The sequence below is a fragment of the Caretta caretta genome, chromosome 5, assembly GCF_965140235.1.
Source record: "Caretta caretta isolate rCarCar2 chromosome 5, rCarCar1.hap1, whole genome shotgun sequence".
Lineage (NCBI taxonomy): Eukaryota > Metazoa > Chordata > Testudines > Cheloniidae > Caretta > Caretta caretta.
Genome location: NC_134210.1, coordinates 14,067,271 through 14,094,764, shown reverse-complemented (window position 1 = coordinate 14,094,764; position 27,494 = coordinate 14,067,271). Strand labels below are relative to the sequence as shown.

Sequence of the window (27,494 nt, the reverse complement as noted above, 5' to 3'; positions counted from 1 at the left end):
CACGCCAGCCTCGCAACCAGGCTGCACTTGGCCAGGCTGCACTTCCGTATTCTGGGACGTGAGGCTGTCTCTCAAAGTGCCTGTCCGTAATACCAAATTCCATCGGGGGAGGCTGCATTTTTTTAATGCAGAAATATCACTCACGGAGCCACAAAACTGCAAGTTGCGAAAATATCTCACATAGCTTTGGTCTTTGAAAAAACACAGGCGTTTGGGCCGGGCAGCCGCTCAGAGCCCGCGAGGACCCCATAGCGCAGGGACAGGTAGGTCCCGGGTACACCACGGTTCGTTCTCCCCTCCCGCTACTGGGCGGGTGCTCGGCTGGAGTCAGGTGAGTTGGGCAGTTGTGTGGGAAGGGGGCTAAAATGGGGATACCCTGAGAAACCTGCCCTCCCCCACTCCCGAGAATGGACAGGTCCAAATCCCGCTGTCTCTACGGAGAAGGCGGGACCAACTGCATGAGAAAGGGTGAGGAAGAGGGAGCCCCAGTCGCACCTCACACTCTCTGTGTGTCACCCCTCGCGGGAGAATGGACCCTCTGCGGTGAGAGGACGGTACCATTTCCATGGCGAGGAGGGGAGTCCCCAGTCCTCGCTCTGCCACATTTCACTTGGTGCATATGGGAGAGGCTGAGTCTCCATTGCCCTCCTGCCTTTCCTAGTATCAGGGGTGTCAGGCCTGAGAGCGGGGCACTGAGGGGGGTGGGGTTTCTCAGCGCCCACCCTCTCCGGGGCGGGGCGTAACCACAGGCCCCGCCCAGGCTTCCTAGGGGTGACCTTGTCTCCTCCCATATAGAGCTTCCTGGAGGGCTTGATTTCCCACAATGCATGGGTGAGCCCTGTTGGGGGCCCCTTGGTAACACACGCCATGAGAGCTGCCTCTTGGGCACAGACCCATAGCCTGTCCAGCCTGTGACAGGTCCCGTAGTGGGCAGTTATGGACTAACCTGCCCATAGCAGCACTTCCTTCCTCACCCCAGGTGGAGAGTGGGTGGCTCGTGCCCTGGAGCATGAGGATTCACAGCTCACTTCCTCTTCCTGGGTTTTATCTTCTGTAATGTAACCATTGTCCACATAAGTTGACCTATGTGATCAGTGGTGACCCCCTGCAATTCCAGGAGAGAAAGGAGATGCGGTGGGTGAAATAAATGCAGCTTAGAGTTTATTGTGCCATATGGTGTTTTAATTGCAGTACAAGATCATAGCTAGTATAATATACACTGGTATCAGAGGGTATTGTACTTTGCATAATCATTGCTGAAATATATGGGATAAAGTAGCTTATGTATTGACATGATGCAGAACAATAGGGATCAAGTAAGGGGCATCTTTTCAAATAAGGGGTATGTATTCAAACTAATGATATATTGTTTTAATCATCTGCTTTATTTATGGCACTATACCATACATGTGTATCACAATGTACACTCCCTTGTATGGTTATTACAAAATGTGGGCAGGAGAGCCCAGCTTACAGTATATTGATACACAATGTGGAATGTTAGGTAGCAAATAATGGAGAGTGGTCAGCCCAAAATTATAGTTATGAATCACCCTAGAACTGTAGCTGACACTGTACAATATATTGAGTTCCTCATTGACAGTATGCTGCAGTGATTGGTTGCATGTTTCATCCCCTACTCTCTGAAATAAGATTGTCTTTAGAGAGGCAGAACATGAATAAGGTTCACAGGGTGGATGCTGAAAAGGGAGAGGGAAGGATGTCTCTCTCTACCGTTCTCCAGTCTATTACATTAAGCCACTTGCTGTATAAGTAAGTGAGCATTGATGCCTGGATTTCAAAGTATCACAGGATTGACTGGATTTTGAATTTTATTCTTAAAATCGCTCCACTTTTCAGCTACATTGAAAGGAGTTCTGTATATGACCAAGTTTGTTAATTATGGGGAAAGCTTGCTCTCTGAGAACAGCCTGAGTAAATGGGCTGCATACAGAGGAGTCAATAGTTATAGCGGTGAGGGGGTAAGGTATTCCCTCCCACCCATCGGGCCTTGGAGCTGCAGCATAGTCACTGTCTCAGCTGCTGCGGCTGTTCATATGAACACTACATGCTTGCTATGCTGGCATGAGGTTTGGCTGGCGAATTCATGTAAGCAGGACTGGCGGATCTGCTTTTCTGTCCCCCCTCATCCCTTAAAACAGGTGTTCTCAAACTGGGGGTTGGGACCCCTCAGGAGGTCATGACTTTATTACATGGGGGGTCACGAGCTGTCAGCCTTCACCCCAAACTCTGCTTTGCATCCAGCATTTATAATGGTGTTAAATATATTAAAAAGTGTTCTTAATTTATGGGGGGGGTCACACTCAGAGGCTTGCTGTGTGAAAGGGGTCACTAGTACAAAAGTCAGAGAACCACTGCCTTAAAAGCTCCTGTGCTAGGGTTGAAAGGCCTCATGGAAAACAGCTCTGTGGCATTTAGATAGTGTGAAGCTATGCTGTTTCCATTGCATTCAGGTACATTGATGGCCTTAATTTGGGCCAGAAGATTTGACCCTTGGAGAAGGTGTTGAATTACCACCAGATGCCCTCTTTATAATGAAATTGCCAAATATCCCTCACTAGCTCTGCCAATATAGTCATTTATCAACTTTTTATCATAGAAGTTCAGCCTTGGCCTTCATAGTATCAGACTAATTTTTAAGATATGCTTAAACTTCCTTGATACCATCTACCAGTATGAGTTGTAGAATTTCCCTAGTACCTTAGATATCAGGTTCATGACTGATTTGATTTCAGTTAAACATAAATGGTCCTTCATATGAATTGATAACAATGTTCTGATAAAAGATTTAAAATCTACTAAGGCAGGTACTCGTCACCCGGTTCAATACTCTGCCAAATTTCTTATGTACTGTGATCAAAACAGATCAACAGAAAATACTGATTAAAATCTAGAGACAGCAGACTGTGCCATTAGGCAATTGGGGACAACTGGCTGAGCAAAGGTGTTCAAGGAGCAGCAGACACAGTTCAAAAGGGTATCAGAACTAGGGATGTTTTAATGACTAGTACTAGTTTCTGCAGATGATTCTTCTTCTGCCACATGTGATTTGCCGACAGGCCTGAAAAACAGAATCCTTGTTCCTCCACCCTACTATGTACCCCTGGAATGCTGCTTTCTATTTTAGGCCGAGCGTCCACCCTTCTATGTACCCCTGGAATGCTGCTTTCTATTTTAGGCCGAGCGTTCTGCACTTGTTTGTATGGCACAGAAGTGTTCTGATCTAAGATTTTGACTGTTGCCTCACAAAATGAGGGTCCTGACCCTGCTGGGTGCTGAGTACCCTCAGCTCTCATTGACTTCCAGATTGGCACGCTGCAAGCCTGTTTTTTGCCAGCTATCTTGGGACCCAGTCCTGTCAGGTTTCACTTGCTTTGTGGCTTGGCATGCTAGACAGGGTTTGGGACTAGGAATTAGGCAACCTGGATTCTATTGTTGGCTCAGTCACTGTTACACTGTCTGACTTTAGGCAAATCCCTTAGCCTGTTTGTGCCTGTGTTTCCCCATCTGCAAAAAGGGAATAATACCCCTTTTTGTAAAACAGTTTGAGCGCTATAGAGTTGAAAGTGTTACATAATTGCTGAATACTGTGTATTTTCATGTGAGTAATGCACTAAAGTCAGTGGGAGTACTTAAATGAGCAAAGATTTGCAAGATGAGGCCTCCATCCAGCAATATCATACCTAAATATCTCCTTCCCTATGGTCTTAGTTGCTTAGAAAATTTTTAAAGGCTCATATAAAAGCCCTTAAAAAAAAGAAGCACCTGATTTCCATATATAGTGTCTTTAAGAAAATACCACCCCATCAATTATGTATTTTTTTTAAACACTGCTGTTCATTTCTCTATCTAAAGGGGCCCATTTAATACTATGAGTAATGTTCTGAGGAATACCAGGCTTGGCACAAATGAGATGCTTAACAGAGTTCCTCATTTTTATCATCCATTGTCTCCTAACCAGTTTTTTGTTTCATTTATTTTTTTTCCCTGGGGAATGAAGGATGGCAGCTCGGCGCGTGCTGAAAGCAGTCTTGGTGGATCTCAGTGGCACACTTCACATTGAGGACTCAGCTGTGCCGGGTTCACAGGAAGCTCTTAAAAGGCAAGTTATCCCTCCCATGTTCCTCTGAAAGACAAAAATGCATGTAAGTGCTGTTTTTATACAGATACCTCATTAGCTGAATGGCTTTTCTGGAGCTTGTGCCTCATTCTCCTGATGTACATAAGCAAATATACACGTCACCCTATTCCACTCTCAGTTACATTGGACTGACTCCATAGTAACTTCACTGAAGCCACTGGAGTTACAGTGATATAAATTTAGAGTAACTGGGGGAAGATTGTGGCTCATAGGGTATTCTTTGGGGAGCCTACATTTAATTTGGCCTTTCTGCTTAGTTTTTGCTTCATTTTATTAACAATGTTTTTTTTAAAACTTGTTCTGCGAAGCAAAAGGCCCAATTTTAGAGCACATTAATTTACCATGCTATGGAAATGTTTGATAATATAGCCCCGCTTTTCTGAGAATGTCAGAATGTTAATTAATCCTCCCAGCACTCCTAGTAGGTTGTGTCATTATCCCCAAGCACTCAGATGAGTGAGATATAAATACCTGTCTGTAAAATTGCACTGTTCTTATAGCCATGTTGGTCCTAGGATATTAAAGAGACAAGATGGGTGAAGTAATATCTTTTATTGAACCAACTTCTGTTGGTGAAAGAGACAAGCTTGTGAGCAACACAGAGCTCTTCTTCAGGTCTTCTATTCAGATGTATGCTCTCTATTCCTACATCAATGACCTGGAGGTAGGAAAGGAACCCAGGGGTCTTGTTGCCATCTGCTAACTGCTAGAGAATGCTTCCTCCTAGAAAACAGATCCTTTTCTTAACTTTGGTGGTTTCTCCCCATATTTTATAGGATCAAATTGATTAAGAGATGACACCTTAAATGATGCAGAAGTAATGACCTGAGTAGGGGGAAGACATAAGGCCCTGATTCTGCAAGGACTTACACATATGCTTAACTTTATGCATAACTTTGTGAATAGTCCCATTGTTTTCAGTAGGATTACTTTTAAAGTGTAATGTTAAGCATGGGTCTTTGCAGGGTCAGGGCCTATATATGTAACTGTGGTTTCCGAATTAGACACTTGTAGTGCTAAACCACTAGTTGTAGGAAAAACTCACAGAGGGATCAGGAAACGCCTGAGTTTCTTTCTACTAACACTGGTGGAGACAGTTGCCTCCTAAACCTGTAGAATGAAAAAGGAGTGAGAACCACTAATCCCCTGGAAATCCTGTGGCAACATGGGTCCTGGTTGGCCACTGCTCCATGCTGCATCTGTGCTCAGGGAAAACCTGTAGAAAATGATATCAAGGGGGTTAGTATTATCTTCCATGGGGAAATCCCTATAGATTGGAAGGGGGTGGGGGGTGCCATAGAGATCATCTAGGCTCCTCCCAGGTTCAGTGTACACCTCCAGATCTTCAATCCCTGAGAGGGAGAGTGTTGAAGGGGCTCGTGTGGGATAAGGAGATGAGGAGCTATTTTACCACACAGCCACTGCTTCTCTCCTACTTTCTGTACCATCTCCACCTGGTTTCTACTGGGATTTGCTCAGCCAGGTACTGTACTGGCCTGGGTCAGTGTGAGAAAGGGGGAGGTGGGAGGGGAAGAAGATGTATTGCACCTATAAATCATATTCTAGTGCATGCCCTGCCTGTACCTGGGATAGCAGCCCTGTAAAGAAGGCCAGTCATTTTCACTGCAAAGAACAACCAGATTTTTTTACTTGGAGACTTAAAGAAATATCCCCAGGTAATTGCTCTTCCCAAAAGAAGCTGTAGCAATTGGAACGTGGCTCATTCTGTGAACAAGTGAGTAGATTCTGCTTGCCAGGATTACATCTTAGCACTGCAGGTGACATAGCAAAAACTCAGTTTCAGCTTCAGCAGTAACTGTTGGACAAAACGGTGACCTCTCTAGCAGCCTATCACTGAATAAAATGTCGGCACATCCTTTGAGAGAGCAGGGCAGGTGAAATGGATCAGCAGCAGGCACCAGCAGATCTCCAGCATTGACAAACTTTGTTCTTGTTTTCACTGTGCTATATTGATGCCAGTGTTTGTTTCTGTAGCAACAAATGCATAAAGGGATGGTGGGGGAGTAATTAAAAGTAAAATAAAGGAAATCCCATTAAAGCTGTCTCTTGGAATTATGTGATCATCAGGAGCATGCACAGCCCTAACTCTGTGGTGATTGGTGTTTTTCAGTTGGGAAAAAAGGCAGCAGAAGCTAACATAAAACTGCCAAACAGATAACACAGCTTCACCTAGCATGTATGGCGATGCACAATGCTCCAGCTGCCATGAAATTTGCTAGACATGTTGAGTTCAATATAGTAATTTAGCCACAAGGTGGTAAATGTTTTTAGTTAGGAATGCTGTCATGTAGCTGATCCAAAATAAAGACTTTAAGTTTAAATAAAAGGGTTTTGAAGAACCTAAATACAGCGTGCTCAGATGCAACCTTATACAAGTTATTCTTTTGTAGCTGCAAGACTGAGTCTGAAATCATTGAATTTTCTCCTCCATTTTTATAGGTAGCAGGGGGGCAGGGAAGAGGTGACTCCCCATTGAAGTGGCTACAGGCTCTCTGGCCAGCACATCACCCCTTCAGGGGTATTTGACTCTTTTTTTGAGGTGGGGATGGGGACCACAGAAGCAAATGCTAACGCAGCAGTAACTTGCGCCAGGATGGGTGGGGTAGTGTGAGAACTATGCCAAGGTTCCTTCCTCGTGCACATGTTGCCCCCTCCACCCCCCAATGCACAGACTCCCCAGTCCAGAGCTGCAACTTTAGATTCTGTAAGTTTGGAGTGGGAAGGGGCACAAATTGTGGAGCTGGCACTTCCCTCTTCTTCATCCCCTGACCCAATCTACTGGGTTCTGCTCCCCTCTACTCTTGGTAACGTTGGCTCATAGAAACATTTTTTTTATTAAGTTAAATAAAATGTGAACTGAAAATATTTCTCTTATTTGGGTTTTTAATGTTTCCTTGTATTGTTCGCAACGCAGATGCTGTAAAGCTTTCTGGAGTGTCTCACAACTGTGAGTGCCAACCTCAGGGCAGACTGTTAAAAAGCAGGGCACAAACCCCAAATTTTGTTGTGAGATCTGTGCTTAGATTTCACCAACCAAGTATCAAGTGTGAACTCCTGTAGCACTATAACACCTAACCATGGAGTCACAGACAGTCCCTGTTGCCATTCTGAGCTACATTGCCACCTAGGCAAGACTGCCTTTGTGTTAGATGGTCCCTTACACCAAAAATATTTAGGTCACTTCCAGTCCCAAAGGAGTAGTCACTTATCCCAGGTCAGTTGTACCTCAGATCTCAAACCAAAGGCAATGCTTGTAGCCAATCCTATAATAAACTAACTGAAGATGTATTAACTAAGAAAAAGAAATGAGTTATTTACAACATTAAAGCAGGTAAACATGCACACACTACTCCTGGGGGAATTCTGCGCCAAAAAATTAAAAATTCTGCACAATATTTTAAAATTCTGCATATTTTATTTGCCAAAATAACGCACTATAATTATGCCAATTTCAGTTATTTTGATAATTTATGTCAAAATACCTGTCAGCAAGTATGTCTGCAACAATACAGATCAAAAAAGAAGATTCAGGAAATGATTTTTTGATAAATAGATTCCTTACTAGGCATATTCATATAGAATTTTGAGTAATAATTCATTTAAACTACAATACAGAAATGTATTTCCTGCATCCCTCAAAAGACTTGCAAAGGCTTGGGGGAGTCAGGCATAACGGAGGAGCTGAGGGAGTTTTATGATTTAATTGGGTATGGGTCCTGCTTTTGAGCAGGGGGTTGGACTAGATGACTTTGGACTAGATGACCTCCTGAGGTCCCTTCCAACCCTGATATTCTATGATTCTATGAGAGGGAAGGAATTGCTGGGAAGAAGACTGGGTGTGAACCTGGAGGGTTGTTGAGTGTGGGTGGGAGAAGTATGGCGCATGTTTTTTGGAAGGGAGAATGTTAGACAGTCGGGGAGCCCCCCTCTCATGCAGACCCTGGCTGACTCCTAGCCTCTCTCATTCAGTCAGGCACATCTGTCCCTGTTCCCCATGTGTCACTGCAACCCTATGTGTCCTTGCACCCCCTCACTCAGCCACCTTCCTTCCCCCTCCCCCTGTCCCCATGTATCCCTGGACCCCTATGTGCACCCCCACTCAGCTCCCTCACCCTCCTTCTGACCCCATGTGGCCCTGCCCCCTCTCTCAGCCACCCCTGCTCCCCTATCCCTATGTGTCTCTGCACCCCTCCCCTCGTCCCCATGTGTCCCTGCACCCCCACTCCCATTCAGTTTCTGTCCTAGTCTTCCCCCCCCCCCACTAGCTCTTCTGAATCCCAGTCTATGATCCCCCAGCAGCCCCATGTGCCCCACGCTGTCCGTCGCGTGCACCTCCCCCTCACCCCCTCTGGCACCACTTGTCTGCCAGCGTCACAGATGCAATACACTGGCCATGTGTAATGTTCCACTTTAGTGGCTGCTCCACATAGAGAATACTGTTGCTACTGGCACATTACTCCTTTAGCTCCAGTGGAAGAGGTTCTCTTCCTACTGAGGACCCTGACTGCTTTTGTTGGACAATGGGCCTTAAATCTGATTATTGACCCAACTGATTGAAAAACAAAAAATAAACAAGCTAAATGGTCAGGAGTTCATCAGCTGTTTACAGTTCTTTTTGGCATCTGTAATCTAATGTGCAGCAAGGGAAGGGGATTGTCTTTTCAGAAGTTGCTTATATACCGAGTGTCCCTTTAAAATAGAAAGGAGTGAAAGTCACATTAAAAATGTATGTTGTATGTAGCAAAATTCTCTAGTTAACTCAGATTTGCTTTCCCTGGATTAGATTACGCAATGCTCCAGTTGCCATTAGATTTGTGACCAACACAACCAAAGAGAGCAAGAGAGACCTTCTGGAGAGGCTGAAGACACTGGAATTTGACATTGCAGAAGATGAGATCTTCACATCTCTGACTGCAGCCAGAAACCTCCTGGAGCAAAAGCAGGTCCGGCCCCTGCTCCTGGTGGACGACAATGCTTTGCAAGATTTCAGAGGTAAGGTGATGATCAGCTGAACTTGGGAGCAGCATTGGTGAGCCTTATTGAAATAGTATTAGCTGATGGAACTTCTACAATCATCTGTCCCATGTAAATAGGTGAGATCCCATCCCTGTCATTTAAAATGTGAAGCTGAGATTCTCAGTCATTAAAGAGACCCTAGCATGTATCAGAGGAGTAATTATCTCCAGTGTTAATTTGACCACCTGTCTATTTGGGTAAGTGCATTCCGCCTACTTAAACTCATCTATAGATTATTGTATCCTATTGATTTGCTTCTTGTTCTGTAGTGTTGCTGAGCCCTTAAAACAGTTGTTGTGTCCCCTCCATAGTGCCCATTCCTTCTCGATTCAGATACATGACCATCTTTGCGCAGTGCTGTAAATTGACTGAATGGTACTTTCATGTGTCATTTGTGTCTGTTCACCTTGAGATGTCATCAGCCTCCACTACCAGAGGCAGACTAGTATGGGTTTTTGTTTCAGAGCTGTCAAGGATTGGGGACAGTGTAGGATATGTGGGGTGGTAGTGGGAGAGGTGGTATGATAAGTCCTACATAGGGTGAAGGGCTGCTGTGCAATGTTCCCTTGCACAAATTCAGGACCAAGATTGGACCTTTGGCCCCTATTGCATCCCGCTGTCTTCTGCCAAAAGGACAGGTGTGACCATACAGGGCCTGTAGGTAGTGTAGAGATTAAAATGAAAATAAGGATCACAGGTACCGACTTTCAGTTTCCCCCGGGGGTGCTCCACCCCTTTCCCCAAGGCCCCACCCTCGTTCCGCCTCTTCCAGCCCAGGCTCCGCCCATTCCCCACCTGTTCCCGCTCCCTCCCCCAAGCGTGTCCCACCCTCGCTCCACCTCTTCTCACCCCCGCTACTCCCCCTCCCCCGCAGTGCCTCCCGCCTGCCACCGAAGAGCTGATTAGCAGCAGATGGGAGGCACTGGGGAGGGGCGGGGAGAGGAGCTGATTGGCGGGTGGCTTGTGGATGCTGAGCACCCACTATTATTTTTCCGTGGATGCTGCAGCCCTGGAACACTCACGGAGTCAGCACCTGTGATAAGGATGCAGGATTGTTAGTGCTCCAAGAAGTGTTCAGAGGACCCCACCTCTGGGGAATAAACTGACTAGTTTTATGAATTACTATAGGTACCTAGCTACAGTGTTGTAATGTGATTTTTGCTGATTTTAATTAAACCTCAGCGCCATGAACGGTGCTATATTCTGCATGCTTAATGGCCTGTTCGTGTAGGTTAGCAAAATCATCACAATTCATAAGCTACAACAATGATGAAAGCTACTGCAATGGATTTGATATTATCATGTATTAGCTTTGTGATTATCAAATGTAAAAACCTAAGGCATTTTACTGTCATTTATCATGAATTAATAAACATTTATTGGGTTACCATTAAGTCTTTATATTGAGAAAAATGAAAATATCCAGATTCTAAATTTACCAGATTTGCAAACAATCAGAATGTTAATATCCCTTAATTTTAACTCAAAGGGTGACAAAGTTGTGGATCATTTGGTATTGTTTCCTCTCCCGCCCCCCTCCAACACACATGCCAAAAATTTAAGTCCTAACAGGTTTATGATTTCAGTAGGGTCTTATCCTTTCATGCTAGGAGCTGGGAATTTTCTATCTAAATTTCATCCAACATTCTATTCAGTATTCTTCAGAAAAGTCTCAGTGAGCTATGGGCAGTGAAACTATAATCTATTCTTTCTTTTTTTTTTAAATCAGATCCCTGTTGCTGGGGACAGCTTCTGTATCCATGCTCTCTACAATCCTTATCTAGGCCAGTATCTGCCGTTTGTTTCTAAATCGGTTTAGTCAAATCAGTGCCATTTCTGTGCATTGATTAGACTTAACGTGGACTGCACTGGTTATCTTGGGGTCTTTTCCATATGCAGAGTCACTTATGTATACTCTCAGTAGCATTCCCGAAACAATTAAGTAAAATGGAGAATATTTTAAATTCCTGTTAGTAACTGCTGTTGGATTGTTCTTGGATAATTTTCCCCACATAAGATTGGTCACAGATGGATGAGTGTAATCCATTCTTTAGTTAATGGACCCAGATGATTTCAGAGAGTGTCCTAAATCTACATGGTGTCTCTGAACGCTACATTTTGTATTTGGCTCTCTGGGTTTGCTGAAAGATGTGCAGTATGAGACACAGGACCATAATCTGTTTCACTCCAGACCTGTTGAGGCACAGAAGTGCTAGTTATTCCAGCAAGGGTAGCAGTGCAAAAACGCCAGCATGTGCATGATGCTGCTGCCTGCCTCACCCTTGTGCTCCTGTCCCTACACTGGCTCCAACTCTACTTCCACTGCTGGTTCTGTGACTTGATCCTGTTGTGCAAAGGTATTAGTGGGCCATGTCCTAGCTACATTAGAGATGACATCACCATCTGAGAACTGCCAAAAAAGTTGTGCTCTAGAACAATGCAGGACAAAGCATGTGAGAACTGGAGATAAGGTATTCTCAAGGGCACCTGGCTGTGTAACGAACTTGCAGAAGAGACTAAACGAAAGTGTGATGGCTTGCAGGTGTGATGGCCTGCAGGTCCTGCTGCAAAGCCTTCCTCTTTGGATAGAGCTTTTCCATCATAACCAGAATGACATTTACAACAACAGCAACCATGCCTGCCAAAAAGAAATCTCACCCCAAGCAGAAGTTCCAATAACCAGAGGACAGCAAAACACTCACTGAAATTTACTATCGCAGTCTAATTAACGTGCAAAGCACCTGGTAACTAACCGTGTAAATTAAGTATTCAGAGATTTCTATTTCAGATGATGGCGATAAAAATGAAGAATTTTTATGCTCTGTCCCTACACTAGTTAAATCTTTCAGTATGTGTGGTTGGGTGGATCTATCATCACAATTGCTTATCTGGAGTTACATGCCTTATGGAGAACAGCAGATTCCTGACACATCAACTCCTTTATCTGTTGTCAGTGCTGAAAGACATACATTAATCCATTTTATGTGCATGTACTTATGGATCTGAGGACTGAACTAAAAGTGTCTGTGTCAGGAAATGCTGACTTCTCTTGTCCAACGGCTAACTGTACTCAGTCTACTTTTAAAATGAAAGGGCGTCAGTGTGTTTAAACCGAAGACGATAACACTTCTTGTGAAAACCAAAAATTAATGCTTGCCTCGATGTGCAACAGGAAAGTGTTAACCCCGAGTGTATCAACTAATGAATCCAATCTTATCTGCCTCTGGGATCTTCCATCAGTTGCTATTGATCTGATTGCCCACTTTCCTCCTTACAGTGGTCCTTGTGGATTGTAATCAGCAAGGATCATGGAAGTTAGAACTGCTCCATGTTTCAGAGGGTTATAATTTCCTGTTCAGATTTCCTAGTTTGTGCATTTTTGCCGGAAGAGAGAAGCCATTCATTTTTTCATGCCTCTTCTTCTACAGGGCACTGGGAACAGTGCAGTCTTTTTACCTTTTATTCATAGTGGTCACCATTAAGATGTCCGCATGTGTCCCTACAGGTTCTACAAAGGACTGCTTCCTGAGATGCTGTAGTTTTCCCTTTATTCTTAGAATGGGAACTGTCAGTGGTAACTGGTCAATGTTGACTCTTTATTTAATGGCTTCTGCCGTATGTAGATTAAGTATGGGCCAGATGGCCAGTCCCCCCCTCAGCTTCTAGAAGTCCTGGCACAGTGGAACTGCTGTTGTGCTGCTGGGTGAAGGGATAACATGAGAAGTAGCTGTGTGCTAGGACTGCATACGCCCTGCAGTCATGCTGTGGTAAGTCTCTCTGGAGCACCCTGGAGGGAAGGAGGTTGTGGTTGCACTGGAGACACAGTTACCATATGGATCCAGAAGTTTCTGATTCCCCTATTTAGGGAGCCTCTGTGGATCTTGTCTGCTAATGCAGCCCTGGGCTGTAGAAGTGGAGTGTCCAGGCAGCCTCTCCACAAGCTATAGGGGTTGTAGGCAATGATTCCATTTCCCCTGCCAGCTCTTCTTAGCTGCCCTGCACAAAGCCCTTCTATTCTGACTTTGTATAGGAGGTCCAGGGAGGCATTTAACCACATGGAAGGCTGAATTTTTTTTGTTAGGTATAAACTAATTCGCTCACTGGTCATAAGACAAAAATTGTTGTTTACAAATGTTTTTTAGAGTAAGTAAATCTGAGGGGTTGTGTTTTGGTTTTAATTTTCCAGGGATACCTACAAATGATCCCAGTGCTGTGGTGGTAGGACTAGCTCCTGAGCACTTTAACTATCAGATGATGAATAAAGCATTTCGGTAAGTCGTGAGAAGATAAGAGTTACCTTACTGGCTCAGACCATGGTCCATCTTGCCCAGTATCCTGTCTCCAACAGTGGCCTATACGAGAGCGTCAGGGGGGGTGTACAGAACAGGGCAGTTATGGAGTGATCCAACCTTGTCTTCCACTCCTGTCTTCAGATAACCAGAGGTTTAAAGTATTATGCATTATTTGTATTCTAGTAGCACCCAATACCCCAATCAGGATCTAACTGGTGCTTGGCTCTGTACAAACATATAAAAGACAGGCCCTGCCCTGAAGAGGTTACAGTCTAATTTACAGCTAGACACAACCAGTGTGAGAAGTAATAGGCAGGAGGGGGAATAAGAGGTAACAGCAAGAACACTCAGTTGCTTCGGTAAGGCTCAAAGTGTCTTTTTCCAGTGCCATAGGTGTAATGGGCTTGCTGGATCTGGAGGCTTAACTGCATATTTATCTTAAGGTGGTTTAACATGGAATTAAATGGGTTTCACAACCTGGAATTAAACTGTAGAACTATTGCCGCAGGATGTTGTAGCGGACAAGAAGTGAGCAAGATTCCAAAAGGGTTTGGCCATTTGTTACAGGAATATCCAGAATTAATACATTTTGGAATCTTGAGATTCAGGATTTAAAACAACCTCTAATTGTTAGGGATTGGGAGACCTAATGGTGGTGGCAGATTTCCCCCCTCCAGCCCTCTTGCATCTGCCTAATGTGGGATTTCTTGCATCTTCCTCTGAAACATCTGCTGCTAGCCACAGGTGAAGACAGAATACTGGAAAAGCTGAGTCCTTGTGTCTGATCCAGTCTGGTTGTTCCTGTGCTCCACTGAGAAACAGTATTTGGTCTCTCTTGTCTCTAGGTTGCTGAAATGATAACATGGTTAAAACAAGTGACTGCATTTGTGCCCGTTTCTCAGTGGCTTGTGCGGTGCCATTTTACCTACCCTTGTGCAATGCATTCAGCCACACACTGCTCTTCTACTAGTTTGGAGGCTTAGGATCCATTTAACTTGGACTTATTGTTGGTATTATTAGAAAACTGCTTGAGCTGTAAGAGACTGAACATGAGTCTTTTGCTCTTCCTACCCCTCAGTCACTCTGGGCTCCTGTCCTGCCCTGCTGTGAGGAACACAGAGGAGCACTGAAGAGTAAAATACATCGTAAATCCTGTGCTCCGAGAGGATGGGGATGTGCCCTGAATGACTGGCTCAGTACTGAGGAAAACTTTGAGCAAACTTCATTCAGCTGTTGCGGGTTTTGTTTGTTTCTAAAGAAAGTGTGTAAATAATGGTTTCATTCTCTCTCTTGTACTGGCACCCATCAGCACAGTATCTGAGTGCCTTCTCTTAATGAGAGAGTTTGGGATTCACAGTGCTTATAACAACATACTGAGGACCACATAACCCAGGAGGTGGGATGCAAGGTTGGTGGGGCTAGATACTGCATTCCCTATACACCAAAAGCTCCATCTGAAGAGACTGAACTTGTAAATACTACTTTTTTTAAAAAAAAAAAAATACATGTGGTTCTGAACTACCATCTAGAACAGAGGTGGGCAAATTAGGGCCTGCGGGACCCTCCTGCCCGGCCCCTGAGCTCCTGGCCTGGGAGGCTAGACCCCGGCCCCTTCCCTACTGTTCCCCCTCCCCCACGCGCCGTCAGCGCGATGCTCTGGGTGGTGGGGCTGCGGGCCGCAGCCTGACCCGGTGCTCTGTGCTGTGTGGTGGCGTGGCTGGTTCCAGCCGGGCATTGCAGCTGCCTGTCCTGGTGCTCTGGGTGGCGTGGATGTAGCTCTGCCATCCACCGGTGCTCCAGGCAGTGCGGTAAGGGGGCAGGGAGTAGTGGGGGTTGGATAGAGGGCAGAGGAGTTCGTGGTGGTGGTCACGGGGTGGGGGTGTGGATAGGGGGCGGGTTGGTCAGAGGGTGGGGAACAGGGGGGTTGAATGGGGGCAGCGGTCCCAGGGGGCCAGTCAGGAAGGAGAGGGGGGTTTGGATGGAGCGGCGGGGGCAGGGATCTGGGGGCAGGGATCCAGGGGCGGTCAGGAGACAAGGAGGGGCAGGGGTCCCGGTGGGGCAGTCAGGAATGAGAGGAGGGGTTGGATGGAGCGGCGGGGGCAGTCGGGGGCTGGGATCCAGGGGCGGTTAGGGGATGAGGGGGGGTGGATGGGGCAGGGGTCCTGGGGGCCGGTTGGGGGGCGAGAAGCAGGGGGGGTCAGATAGGGGGCGGGGGCCAGGGTATGCCTGGCTGTTTGGGGAGGCACAGCCTTCCCTAATCGGCCTTCCATACAATTTCAGACACCCGATGTGGCCCTCAGGCCAAAAAGTGCTATCTGATGACCTGATATGTCTGGAGGAATCAGTTGTTTGCCAGTTATTCGTTACTGTGGGTAAAATGTGCGCAGTAAGATATTTTTTCCCTAAAGTTTCTCACATCCCACCCCAGAATACATACCGGGGCGTGCCCCCAGTTTGAGAACCTCGGCTATAGGGTTAGATTCTTCCACCTAACTATTGAATGTAAGTATCTTTGTGCTTCTGCAATATTAAATTCTTCCGTATCCCAATTGTCTGCTCCCACTGTGTGCAGATCTGGCTATAGCAGAGGTTTGCAGATCCAGGTCTGAAAGACATGGTCAGGTGAATACATCTGAAAACCTTGGTAAAGCTAATAGCACATATTGTTAAAGGTGTCTCATTCTCCATGTGCTCCCTAATAATGACTATGTCTACCCATGTGCCAGTGGCTAGAACTCCAAAATAAATAGGTAGATGTGAATTTACGCAGTTTAAACATGAGTTAAAACTGTGGATCTTCAATTGAGTTTCTGCCCCAAACAAGCTTCACGTCAGATTTCAGTGATGCATATCTAAGAAAGTAACACACGATTTTTACCCATAATGAGCAGACCAGTGATGAGTGCTTTGTTCTTGTTGAATCTGTTTTGGATTAAATTGATTCAGTGTAAGTTTTTTTTACTTGTACTAATGAAATGGAGTGAAATATTATCGTTTTTATAATACTGCAGGTGCCTGTGGCACTTTGCAAACGCATATGAAGAGAGACTTGCTCCAGGAGGCATCTGCCTAACCTAGACCAGGATGGACTGATTTGAATCAAAGCGATTTAAATTGCCAATTTAATCATGATTTAAATCAGCAAGCAGAAAACCTTGATTTAAAGCATCGATTTGAATTGTGTTTTTCATTTGTACTTTTTAGTTATTTTCCTAAAGAAAGGTTTGTTTTTCACTGATAGGTAATCATTAAAACCTTTACACTGAATTTGGGGTTTTTTTGTTTGGTTGCTAATCAGGAGGATACACATTTTTAAGCAGTTGCATAGCTTAATGTACGTTTGTTCAGATTCTTAATTTTTACATTTTTATTATGTAAGCAAATGGTGAATGGTGCATTTCTTATTTACTAGATTATTACTTATTTTTACTTGTGACTTGTGTCAAGCTCTGTGTGGAAGTTCAAATTCAATTTAAAATGCACAAAAACAGCATTTACATTTTATTAAATAAAGCCACTTCCAATGTGCTGGATACCTAACCTTTTTGATAAACATTTTTTTCTTATCAAAATATGTTTTGCATTTAAAACAAACTGATTTATTAAACCAAGGAAGAATGATCTGTAGTTAGTGAATTGAATAGTTTCTGGTCACCATGTCCTTCCAGATTTAAAATTAGTAGATCTCTTCCTCTCAAACCTAATTTTTATTCATAGACTGGAAAAGGAAACAAGTTTTCCTGCTTTTTCAATGCCCCATAGTTGGGTTTTTTCCTCACACTTTGAATGATCTTGTCACTGAACCGAACTTGTTGAATAAACTGAAATGAGGAAAATATTGGAACTGCTGGCAAAAGTTGGTTTAGCACTTCAACAGACTGGTTCTTGGTGCCTAGCCAGTGACCCAAACTAGTAGAACTTACTTTAAAACTTGGCAGCAAACATGTACTGCTTGTATTATATTTTGTATTTAATTTAAATTATTTTAATTGATTATAATAAGTTTAGGACTTAACAGGTCAACAATTTTAAATTTAATTTTAAACCTTTATTTTAAATAAGCCTGTATTTCATTTTAAATTGCATTTAAATAAAAAAAAATCCAATTTTAAATTTAAAAAATCATTGCTATTTATTCACCCTGATTTAGATAGATCCAGTTCTTTGGGTAGAATTACAGCAGAGTGTCAGACTAGTGTTGAAAGAATGTGAAGGGTCAATAGGAGGTCGCTCTGCACTCTGGATTTTTCTGGAAGGCTTCTATGCAAGATTAATGGGACTAAAAAGACAAAAAGTCCTCCTTTCCCAGTCCAAGGAAACCGTCAAAGGGTCCCCATTGATTGTTTTCCACTGTACTAGTTACATTTCTACCCCTTGTGATAAAGACTTGGAATTGGCTGTGGTATGTGAAGAGTTTTCTGTCCAATCAAACAGGAAGCACTCAATGATCATTACCTCAGCTTTTATAGATACAATCTATAGGGCTTTTATTGCAGTGAAACTAAGACTTGTGAGAGGATTGTAACATCTGAGCAGTGCTTGGTAGTACCATGACCCTTCCTTCAGCTAAGCAATTAAGCAGGTTTTCCAGTGCTACTGATTATGCTTTCAATGTTTATGGAGCTGCTGTGTCCATTGTAGAGAAGAACTATGATATAGGTGATGGCAAAATGTAAACAAAGAATCTGATTGTGTGGGGGCGGAGCTCCCTTAACTTCTAGGACAGTCACACCCAATATTAGTTTAAAGAAACCTTCTTAACCGCTGACTCCCCAAATCACAAATATTCATGTTTAATTTATTATTATTTTGTGTTGCACTGATTCCTAGAGCTGCCCATGGGGGGTAGGCATTGTACACACACCAAAAAAGGACAGATGGTCCCTGCTCCAGGGAGCTTACGCGTATGAGACAACAGGTGGACACAAAAAGCATGTGCTGGAGCACAAGGTAACCGTGAGATTATGACGATTGCTGTAGTAAGCAGTAGTAGTCAAAATACTATTCCATTCATGTTTCTCTGGATCTTTCCAGACAATGCTGTGCTAGTGGCAGCTTTCTTCTGAGGGTTGTTCTGGCAGGAATAATGAAAAGCTCCTTTCATTCTTGCTTGCAGAAACCCCAGGTAGAGTTCTAGATTTTATACTGATCCTACAGCATGTGTTGCAGGAGAATCGGAATAATAAAAATGGAGCTAAGGAAATGTGAGAACAGCCTAAATTTGTGGGGGGAGGAAATAGCTCCTGCTCTCCCAAAACATTTCTACGTCCACTTTCTGAAGCCCCCAGCAGCTGTGGACAGCTGAGAGCTTCAATGGAAGGATTTCCGCTCATTAGTCTCCCATTATTCTAGTCGGTGGTGTTAAGCATGGGTTGATCAGACATTTTGACTAATCCTCCATTCTGAATTTTTCTCTTCCTATAACAAGGAGACTGTATACAACTTTGTTCCTAAAATGTAACTTCTGATAGCAGAAACAGTGGAAGGATTTCCACTCATTAGTCTCCCATTATTCTAGTCGGTGGTATTAAGCATGTGTTGATCAGACATTTTGACTAATCCTCCATTCTGAATTTTTCTCTTCCTATAACAAGGAGACTGTATACAACTTTGTTCCTAAAATGTAACTTCTGATAGCATCAGTGGTGCCAAGAATCAAACAGCTACTTCAGTATTCAGTAGTGTGTGTATGTATGTGTGTGATGTGTAGGCCTGTGGACATGCTGATCTTTCATTGTAACTAGTGCATGTCTTTATATTTTAACATGCTTTTTTTTCTTACATCCATTTTGGATGATTTGTGCATGGAGTTCGTCCTGGCCCCCATTGAAACTTGGGCATGCTGGAATTGGAATGTGGGAGTTGAATTGTGCAGACAGAGATTGTGTGTAGTTGGAAGATGTACAGGCAGTACCAAGATTTGCTCTGCTGAGTAATCTGTATTGCAGAATTCCTATGCAGAGTAATTTTGGAAGCACTGAAATATTAATCCACCCAGCGAAGGCCTTGGAAGATTAGCAGGAAATTAAATGTGTACAGCCATCAAAATCACAAGCACTATCTACAGTTAATATCTAATAAAATATTTACAAGGATAAATCAAATGAGTTCTTACTTCAGCCATAGACAAGGGAAAGTGACTTTGAGGTTCTGTTAGATAAAGGACTTAATTCCATCACTGAGTGAATAGAAATATATACCTATCTTTTGAAAAAATCTTCTCTGGCTCTTGCAGTCCTTCTAAGACAGTGGCTTCATTAGGTTTTTTTATTAGCTGGTTCTGATGACTGGAAGGAGAAGGGAAGTAACTTTATTTATGTAACTCGCTCAGTAAAACAGTAGTCTAATTCTAAACCCCACTACAGTTTGGGGCTCGATCCTGTTTCCATTAAAGCTTTTTGGCATTTACATCACTGGAAGCAGGATCAGGCCCACAGTAGCACATATCAGTGAATCCAAGGCAAAACGTGTTTTTTTTCCCCTCTTCCCTTGGCTCTCTAGGTTGATCCTGGATGGTGCCCCTCTTATAGCTATACACAAAGCTAGATATTATAAGAGGAAAGATGGCTTAGCTCTGGGCCCTGGACCTTTTGTAACTGGACTGGAATATGCTACAGATACCAAAGCAACAGTGGTGGGGAAACCAGAGACAACCTTCTTTCTAGAAGCCTTATCGGGGACTGGCTGCAAGCCGGAGGAGACCGTTATGATTGGCGACGTAAGTGTAACGGCTGAGTAAGTGCATTATCATCTACCTACCTAGGTGGCCCCCATCTCCGTGGTATGTGAGCACTTTGAGGAGCATATCCTTCCAGCACCCTTGTGAGATAAGAAAATGTTAGAATCATAGAAATGTAGGGCTGGAAAGGACCTCAAAAAGTCATCAAGTTCATCCCCCTGCGCTGAGGCAGGACCGAGTAAACCCAGACCATCCCTGACAGTTTTTTGTCCAACATGTTCTTAAAAATCTCCAATGATGGGGATTCCACAAAGTCCCTTAAGCCTAGTCCAGAGCTTAACTACCCTTTAAGTTTTTCCTAATATCTAACCTAAATCTCCCTTGCTGCCCGTTATTTCTTGTCCTACCTTCAGTGGACATGGAGAACAACTGATCACCATCCTCTTTATAACAACACTTAACATAGCTGAAGACTGTTATCAGATCCCCCCATTGTCAACCCCATTTTAGAGATGAGAGAACTGAGACACAGAAACACTTAAGGCCTAATCCAAAACCCATTTAATCAATCCCATAACCTCACTGAGCCTGCCCAAGCTCACACAGAGTCTGTAGCCAGGAATAGAAACCACCCCTCCTGAGTTCCAGCTCAGTGCCTTAACTATAGGACCATTCTTCCTCTGTACAGCTATGCCACAGATTGCCAGCTCCAAATAAGCATTTCCATGATCCTGCACCTATCTCAGATAACTAATTTAAAAAAAAAATTAAAATATTTACCCAAAACAAGGAAAATAGTAGCTCTTTTAAAGGGACACTGCCAACTTACTCGCTTATTATGAGGGAACAAGTTTCCTCAGCTCTGTTACCAAGACCAGGTAATTACAACAACAAATTTTTAAAATCCCAAAGCTTGTTCTTACAAAATATACACTTGGGCCAGATTGGAGTTGAGTTCCTTTAAAGACCATCACTCTTGAATGTTTGGCTCCTGAATACTCTACTAAAGGTAAGGTTGAAACATTCCATGTTTAAAAAAGTAATTACCTTAAGTTTGTTACAGAGCTGTAGTAACCAAACATTGCATATTGTCAGGAGAAAACTGGGGCCTGATTCTGCAAATAACTGCCCACGGGAACTCTACCTCCAGCCCAGGATACCGTTGAGTTCAGCAGGTCTCTCGGCAGGAATAAGGGTCTGTGAATAATGGTTCCTTCTTCAGGATCAGACCTTTACGTTGTAATAGACGTTAATTCAGAGTGATTGATTAATGTTTCAAAATGGCTTTCATCTTGCATTATGTTATGGGCAGGGCTGGTAGCACAACCTGTTAAGGTTGTCCAACATTTCCCATTAAAAGACTCTGTTTTCAATTGCTTATAACTTTGCCAAGATTGGGCTAGAATTTTCCATGCTGGGTGTTGCCTCATGCTGATTTTTTGGGGGAAAACTTCAGCTAAAACGGTATAGCTGTTTCTGAGAATGACATAGGGAAAATACATGGCTTTCCCCCAAGTTAAAAAATTCTGGCGACCTTTTCTTTGAACTGTGCTAGCACCCCCATCCTTTGGAGCAGGAACTTGAAATTTGGCAGATGGGTGGCCTCTGAGTTGAGTATGTGCCTTTTGCTGTCCCTGTAAAAATCTGCCCAAATTTAGGGGACAGTTATCATTAAGATTCTGTCCGCTCTGAGAAGGCTCAAGCCTTTCACAGCTGCTAGCACTGACCAGATTTTTTATGTGCCACCCCCCCGCATGACTGAGCATGTTTCCTCCAGCGGAAAAGCCAGACTTTCCCTGTAATGGCTGTTCCCAGCTCCTCTGGGCCTGGGTGGGCTAAGGCAGCAGAACTGAGAGTAGTGAGCCTGTCTCTCTTTTGTTTTCAATGATTTGTTGCTGGCGCCAAGGCTGCATGGAGGAGGAAGCCATATGATTGAATACAGAGGGGACTAAAGCCAGATCATAAAGTGGATTGGGACAAGGAGTCAGATGAGATGCAGGTGTGGGAAGAAACTGGGACTGGCTGGGTAAAGAGACTAGGAATGGAATTGGGACAAGAAGCCTGAGTGCAGAGTGGGAGAAAGAAGCAGGCATGGGGAAGTGGCAGGACTGAGCCAAAGACAGACTGGAATGGACAGAGCAGCAGGGGTCAAGGCTGGGAGAAACTGGCAGAAGAATCTGTGCCCATTAGAGCACACTCCCTTCCAGAGCCTGAACAGAACCCAAGATTTCCATGTCAACGTTCTTCTGTCAGCAAATGTCTGTGACACCCACTGGCAAAGTATGTCTCATCCCACCTCTACTGCTGGTCCACATAGAGGATGACAACCTGTTCTCTATTAGATCAAGTGGCAGAGGTCTGTGCGGTGAATCTAAAGGTTCCAACTCTGCTGATGACCCATGTGGGTGTCAATATGATGCTACATGATGGAATTCGGATTTTTTCAGTTTCTTTTTTTAAAAAGTTAAGTACATTAGAAGAACAGTATTAACGTTGCAAAGTCAAATACTCCGGCAGCCTGAATTCTGGCATTTCCTATGTTTTGAGTGCACCTGAAGATGCAGAAAGGCACACAGGCATCTAGTGGGACTTCCAAAAGTGCCTAACTCCCACTGATCTTGATGTTTCAGAAACCCCACTAGGCAACGCTCTGCATCTTTAGGTGCATAAATACTCTTTAAAAGCTGGTCCTTAATGTTTAGAGTATTTAAACCATATTAGTTTTAGCTTAAATCTTGCCGTTCTGTCTCAAGCAAATCTCCCACATGGGGAAAATTCTCACTGAAGTTACGTAAGTGCTAATTTCAGGATATGGCCCATTATTGTTTTGATTAGACTGGGTCGTCGCATGGTGGTGAGCACCACAGAATGCCCATAAACAAATTGTTTCTGTAACTCTAGATTAACCTTGTTTCCTCTTCTGTCTGCCAGGATTGCAGGGATGATGTCGGTGGAGCCCAGAATGCTGGCATGCTAGGTATTTTAGTAAAGACTGGTAAGTACTGCATGGATTTTGACATCTTGTGATACATTTGTTTACTGCAATAGAGCCGTGTTGGAACAACAACTCCAGCACAAATCTGAACAAATGCAAAACTGGGTCTGGGTTTTGGTCAAACTGCCCCGGAGAGGAATCTCAATTGAGTGTTAAATGAATCTCAGCCTAACGCTGTGAAGACCATCTGTGATGCATTAGGTCAAGGAGAATGCCAAGTGGGTATCCCTTTTATGGTGCCTTGTTGTTCGTGAAGTACAAGTGATAGGAGCATCAGATAAAATCTCTCCTAGCTACAGGGAAGACTTCAGGCTGGCAGGGCAGCTAAAGCAGCTTTTAAAAAGCACCTTTTTGTTCTTTTATTTCAGGTAAATATCGAGCAGCAGATGAAGACAAAATTAATCCAGCTCCTTACCTAACCTGTGAGAGCTTCCCACAAGCAGTAGACCATATCCTACAGCATCTGCTATGAGAGAAGCATTTAGTTTGGAGAACCTTGACTCTGTTTTGACATTGTTGCCTCCCTCCCTCCTCACAAAATAAAACTCAGAGCACAGTGTGTGCATCACACCTGCAATCAGGCAATGAACACGTCTCACCGCAGAGCACTGAAAGGAAATTATACTGATGTACAACCCAGTGGCAAATCATTGGTAAATCTCTTACTTAGCTGAAGATGGAACATAGAAAGTGGAAAAGTAGGTCTCACAAGTATTCATCAGGTGGCAGGTGGAGGGAAACCAACCAGCAGATAAAACAATTTGCTTTCTTGTATTATGTAGGGAAAGGAGGGAAGTTCACACAGAGTCTTTGTTTTTGACTGTTTAGGAAGTAACTGTTTAAAAAGTCCATCTGAAGTGTGCCAAGTTAATTAAACTATAAAACCCATGAGAAATGTGCCAAGATAATAAACATCAACAAAGCATAACAGCCATTTTTAGCCTAAATGATAACAGCTTTGTTGGTTTTTGTATGTTTGTTTTAGTTATCACGTGTCTTCTCTCTGCTGTGATCTGACTAATTTAAATGTAGAGATGGTACACATTAGGAATATCTTACAACTTAAGATATTACCATTACTAATAGCAGTGACTGCTGATTTCTCTCCCTCTATTCAAACATGTAACAATTGTTTTTTCAAGTTTTATGTAAAATTCAAAAAATCAATATTTTACAGATGTTTTAATTAGATGCTGTTATTAACAGGAATGGTGCAGAAACAAAAATCTGGTCCTTAATGGCTTTATAGGCCATGAATTTTTGAAGTTAGACTTCAGCAGGGTCCTATTAACTCTACAGTTGCAAGATTTTTTTTTTTTCTTGCTTTCTAATGCTATGCGAAAAATCCTTCAAAACCCATGGGACCGATTCAGGCTTTTAAGCACTTGGATAATACAGCTGTAAAATGAAATCTCACTCTGTAGCATGCATTTTTCTTCCTGCATGTGTTAAATCCACCAAAATGAACTAACTTTGTAATGATGGTAAATGGCTTTCCTGGTCCATTTGCAAGCTGTAATAATCAAGTCCTTTCCAGTTGTTTTACAGTGCTCCTGAGTGTTAAGTTATTAGACTGTAATTGTACATCATTGTAGTACTCACCTTATTGAAAATATAGCTTTGTGTTAATAAGCCACACTGCTTCTTGTTAAGAAAAAATAGAGTGAATATGTAGCAGGCGCTATCTAAAGGAAAGAAGGTTTATCTGTAATCTCTGTGGTTTGTTACATTTCACATGGAGCAAATTTCTGCAAACGACAGAAGGGGAAGCATGAATGCATGTGTGGGCTGTGCAAGCTGTGTATGGGGCATGCAAGAAATAATGGAAGCTCTTTGGCTTTGAGGCTGTCTGTTTGGTCTGTGTTTGGCAAGGCCCAGCAAAATGGGATCCTGGTCCATGAGTGGGCTCCTAGGTGCTATTGCTATACAAATAAGCAACAATAAGTGAATGTCCAATGCTTAAAAAAATACAGTGCACAACCTTCCTCCGTCCCTCCCCACCAGGACTTGAGGATTTGAAATTACTTTTGCAAACGTGGTTGAGTTTAGTGACTCCTACCTAACCTCCCCCATCCTCTTTCCAAAATCCTGTGAAAGTCAAAAGCTATGTAAGATAATGGAGCCCTTCCTCGGGCAACCTGAAGGAGCTACCTCCCTTACCCAGCTAACTAATACACAGAGTGCTGAATAAATTCCCTCAGCCAACCAATCCCTGTATAGCACTGGGACAAATATAAGCCAACAGACGCTCAAGGATGTTACGTGCCATGTAAGTGTGATCCAAATACAGAACTGGTGTGAGGAGGACAGACAATAGTGAGCAGAAGGAAAGAAAATGCTGTGTTTGGGAGATTTTCTAAGTGAGGATTTGGAAGATGTACCTGAGGCAGGAGTAAGGCGGGATTGTTCGCCTGAGAGGGAAGTAGGTGTGGGTATGTTGTAGCAGATCATGGGACATTTATACATATGGGCAACTACACCTGAGACCATAAAAGGGGACATCTGGAAAAGATTAACAGGGAAGGGGCATCTACTGCTAGTAAACCAGTGAGGTTTAGAGGAGAGATATAAAAGGACTGAGACATTTAAGAAGTAGTTTATTAGAAAAATATGGTTCCTAAAAGGGAATGCAGTCATTTAAAGGGCACAAGGCAGTGGTTTAGCTCCAAGTTACTTTCCCATTTTCAGAATAGGAGGAAAGGTCTCCACATTCAGATCTTGGATTTCATACCCTACTCCAATACAAAGACCTGTTTAGCTCCCACTTTGGCTGTGCAATAGTAGTTAGCTACTCAAACAGCATTTCAAGGCTGTGCTCATGAATGACACTGCAGTTCCACATCTCCAAACTCCTATCCTTCACCTTTCCCACTCAAAGCCCTTGACCAGCTCACACTCACTATTGCCACTTGCATGTCTGTGCCCTTCCTGATGTTTGCCTAGTCCCTCCTCCAAACCATCCAGGACTCTGCAACAAAAATAATCTGTCATCCAGTGCTGTTGCCTCCTGGATCAAATTCAAGCCCCTTGTTTTAACTTTCAAGGCCCTTTTGGCCCCTTATCTCCTTTTCCTCTTCACTGGCCTCTGTGCTTAGTCCAAGTCCCTCCCTCCTTGACTGTTCTCTGTGTCCTTTCTCCCCCATACTGCCGTGCCTTCGTTCATGCAATCCCCTGTGACCAGAGTCCTGTTTGCCAAACCTTCACTGTCATTACATCTGTGCAAAACTTGTTTCTATGGTCCTGGACAGATTGTTTTTAAAAAAATATAGTCAATAAGTCCACCTCTGAAGACATGTGCTGTAGCATCTCTGGCAATCACATAATCCTTTCATCTTCACCCTCATCCTCCTCTTCCTGTGGTGGCATCCCCTTCTGTTGTGACTTAACTTGGACTCTGGGTAGTTACTCCATTAGGCTCTGGGCCCCCAAATGGGTAAATGTGAAGGCTACAAAGGCAGCATTATTTTGTGTCCATATTAGCCATAAGCTCTCCTCGGGGGTCAGGGGCAGGAGTAGCATGCATAGAGGTGGGTACCTTGTGGCTAAGAACTGATTGGGTTATATATGTGGTGGGGGGAGGGGGCTGGTTGTGCTAAGATATGCAGGCCATGCTCCCTACTCTCACATGGAGAACCTGTGGAAGGGGAACTCCATGGGTTGGAACTCCCTATCTAATTGTGGCTTTTCATAGAATCATAGGACTGGAAGGGACATTGGGACGTCATCTAGTCCAGACCCCTGCACTCAAAGCAGGACTAAGTATTATCTAGACCATCCCTGACAGGTGTTTGTCTAACCTGCTCTTAAAAATTTCCAATGATGGAGATTCCACAACCTCTCTAAGCAATTTATTCCAGTGCTTAACCACCCTGACAGACAGTTTTTCCTAATGTCCAACCTAAACTGCCCTTGCTGCAATTTAAGCCCATTGCTTCTTGTCCTAGCCTCAGAGGTTACAAAGACCAATTCTTCTCCCTCCTCCTTGTAGCAACCTTTTATATACTTGAAAACTGTTATGTCCCCTCTCAGTCTTCTCTTTTCCAGACTAAACATACCCAATTTTTTCAGTCTTCCCTCATAGGTCATGTTTTTTAGACCTCTAATAATTTTTGTGGCTCTTCTCTGGAATTTCTCCAATTTGATCACATCTTTCCTGAAATGTGGTGCCCAAAACTGGACACAATACTCCAAGTTAAGGCCTAATCAGCGCAGACTACAGCAGAAAAATTACTTCTCGTGTCTTGCTTTCAACACTCCTCCTAATACATCCCAGAATGTTTGCTTTTTTTGCAACAGTGGTATGCTGTTGACTCATATTTAGCTTGTGGT

General features: G+C 43.6%; 1 protein-coding gene across 3 annotated transcripts; it reads left to right on the top strand.

Moving 5' to 3' along the window:
* Positions 1 to 219: 219 nt before the first annotated feature.
* Positions 220 to 24,876, top strand: HDHD2 (haloacid dehalogenase like hydrolase domain containing 2). Of its 3 annotated transcripts, none has more exons than XM_048850503.2 (7): positions 220 to 331; positions 4,022 to 4,123; positions 8,967 to 9,175; positions 13,386 to 13,470; positions 19,993 to 20,209; positions 23,102 to 23,165; positions 23,534 to 24,876. In XM_048850503.2, exons 2-7 carry the CDS (start codon positions 4,023 to 4,025, stop codon positions 23,635 to 23,637), a joined length of 780 nt encoding a protein of 259 aa, XP_048706460.2. In that variant the 5' UTR covers positions 220 to 331; position 4,022; the 3' UTR covers positions 23,638 to 24,876. The 3 variants fall into 3 exon arrangements, with proteins under 3 accessions (XP_048706460.2, XP_048706462.2, XP_048706461.2); XM_048850505.2 differs by having other exon boundaries at positions 19,993 to 20,226; XM_048850504.2 differs by having other exon boundaries at positions 245 to 263.
* The last annotated feature ends 2,618 nt before the right edge of the window (positions 24,877 to 27,494 follow it).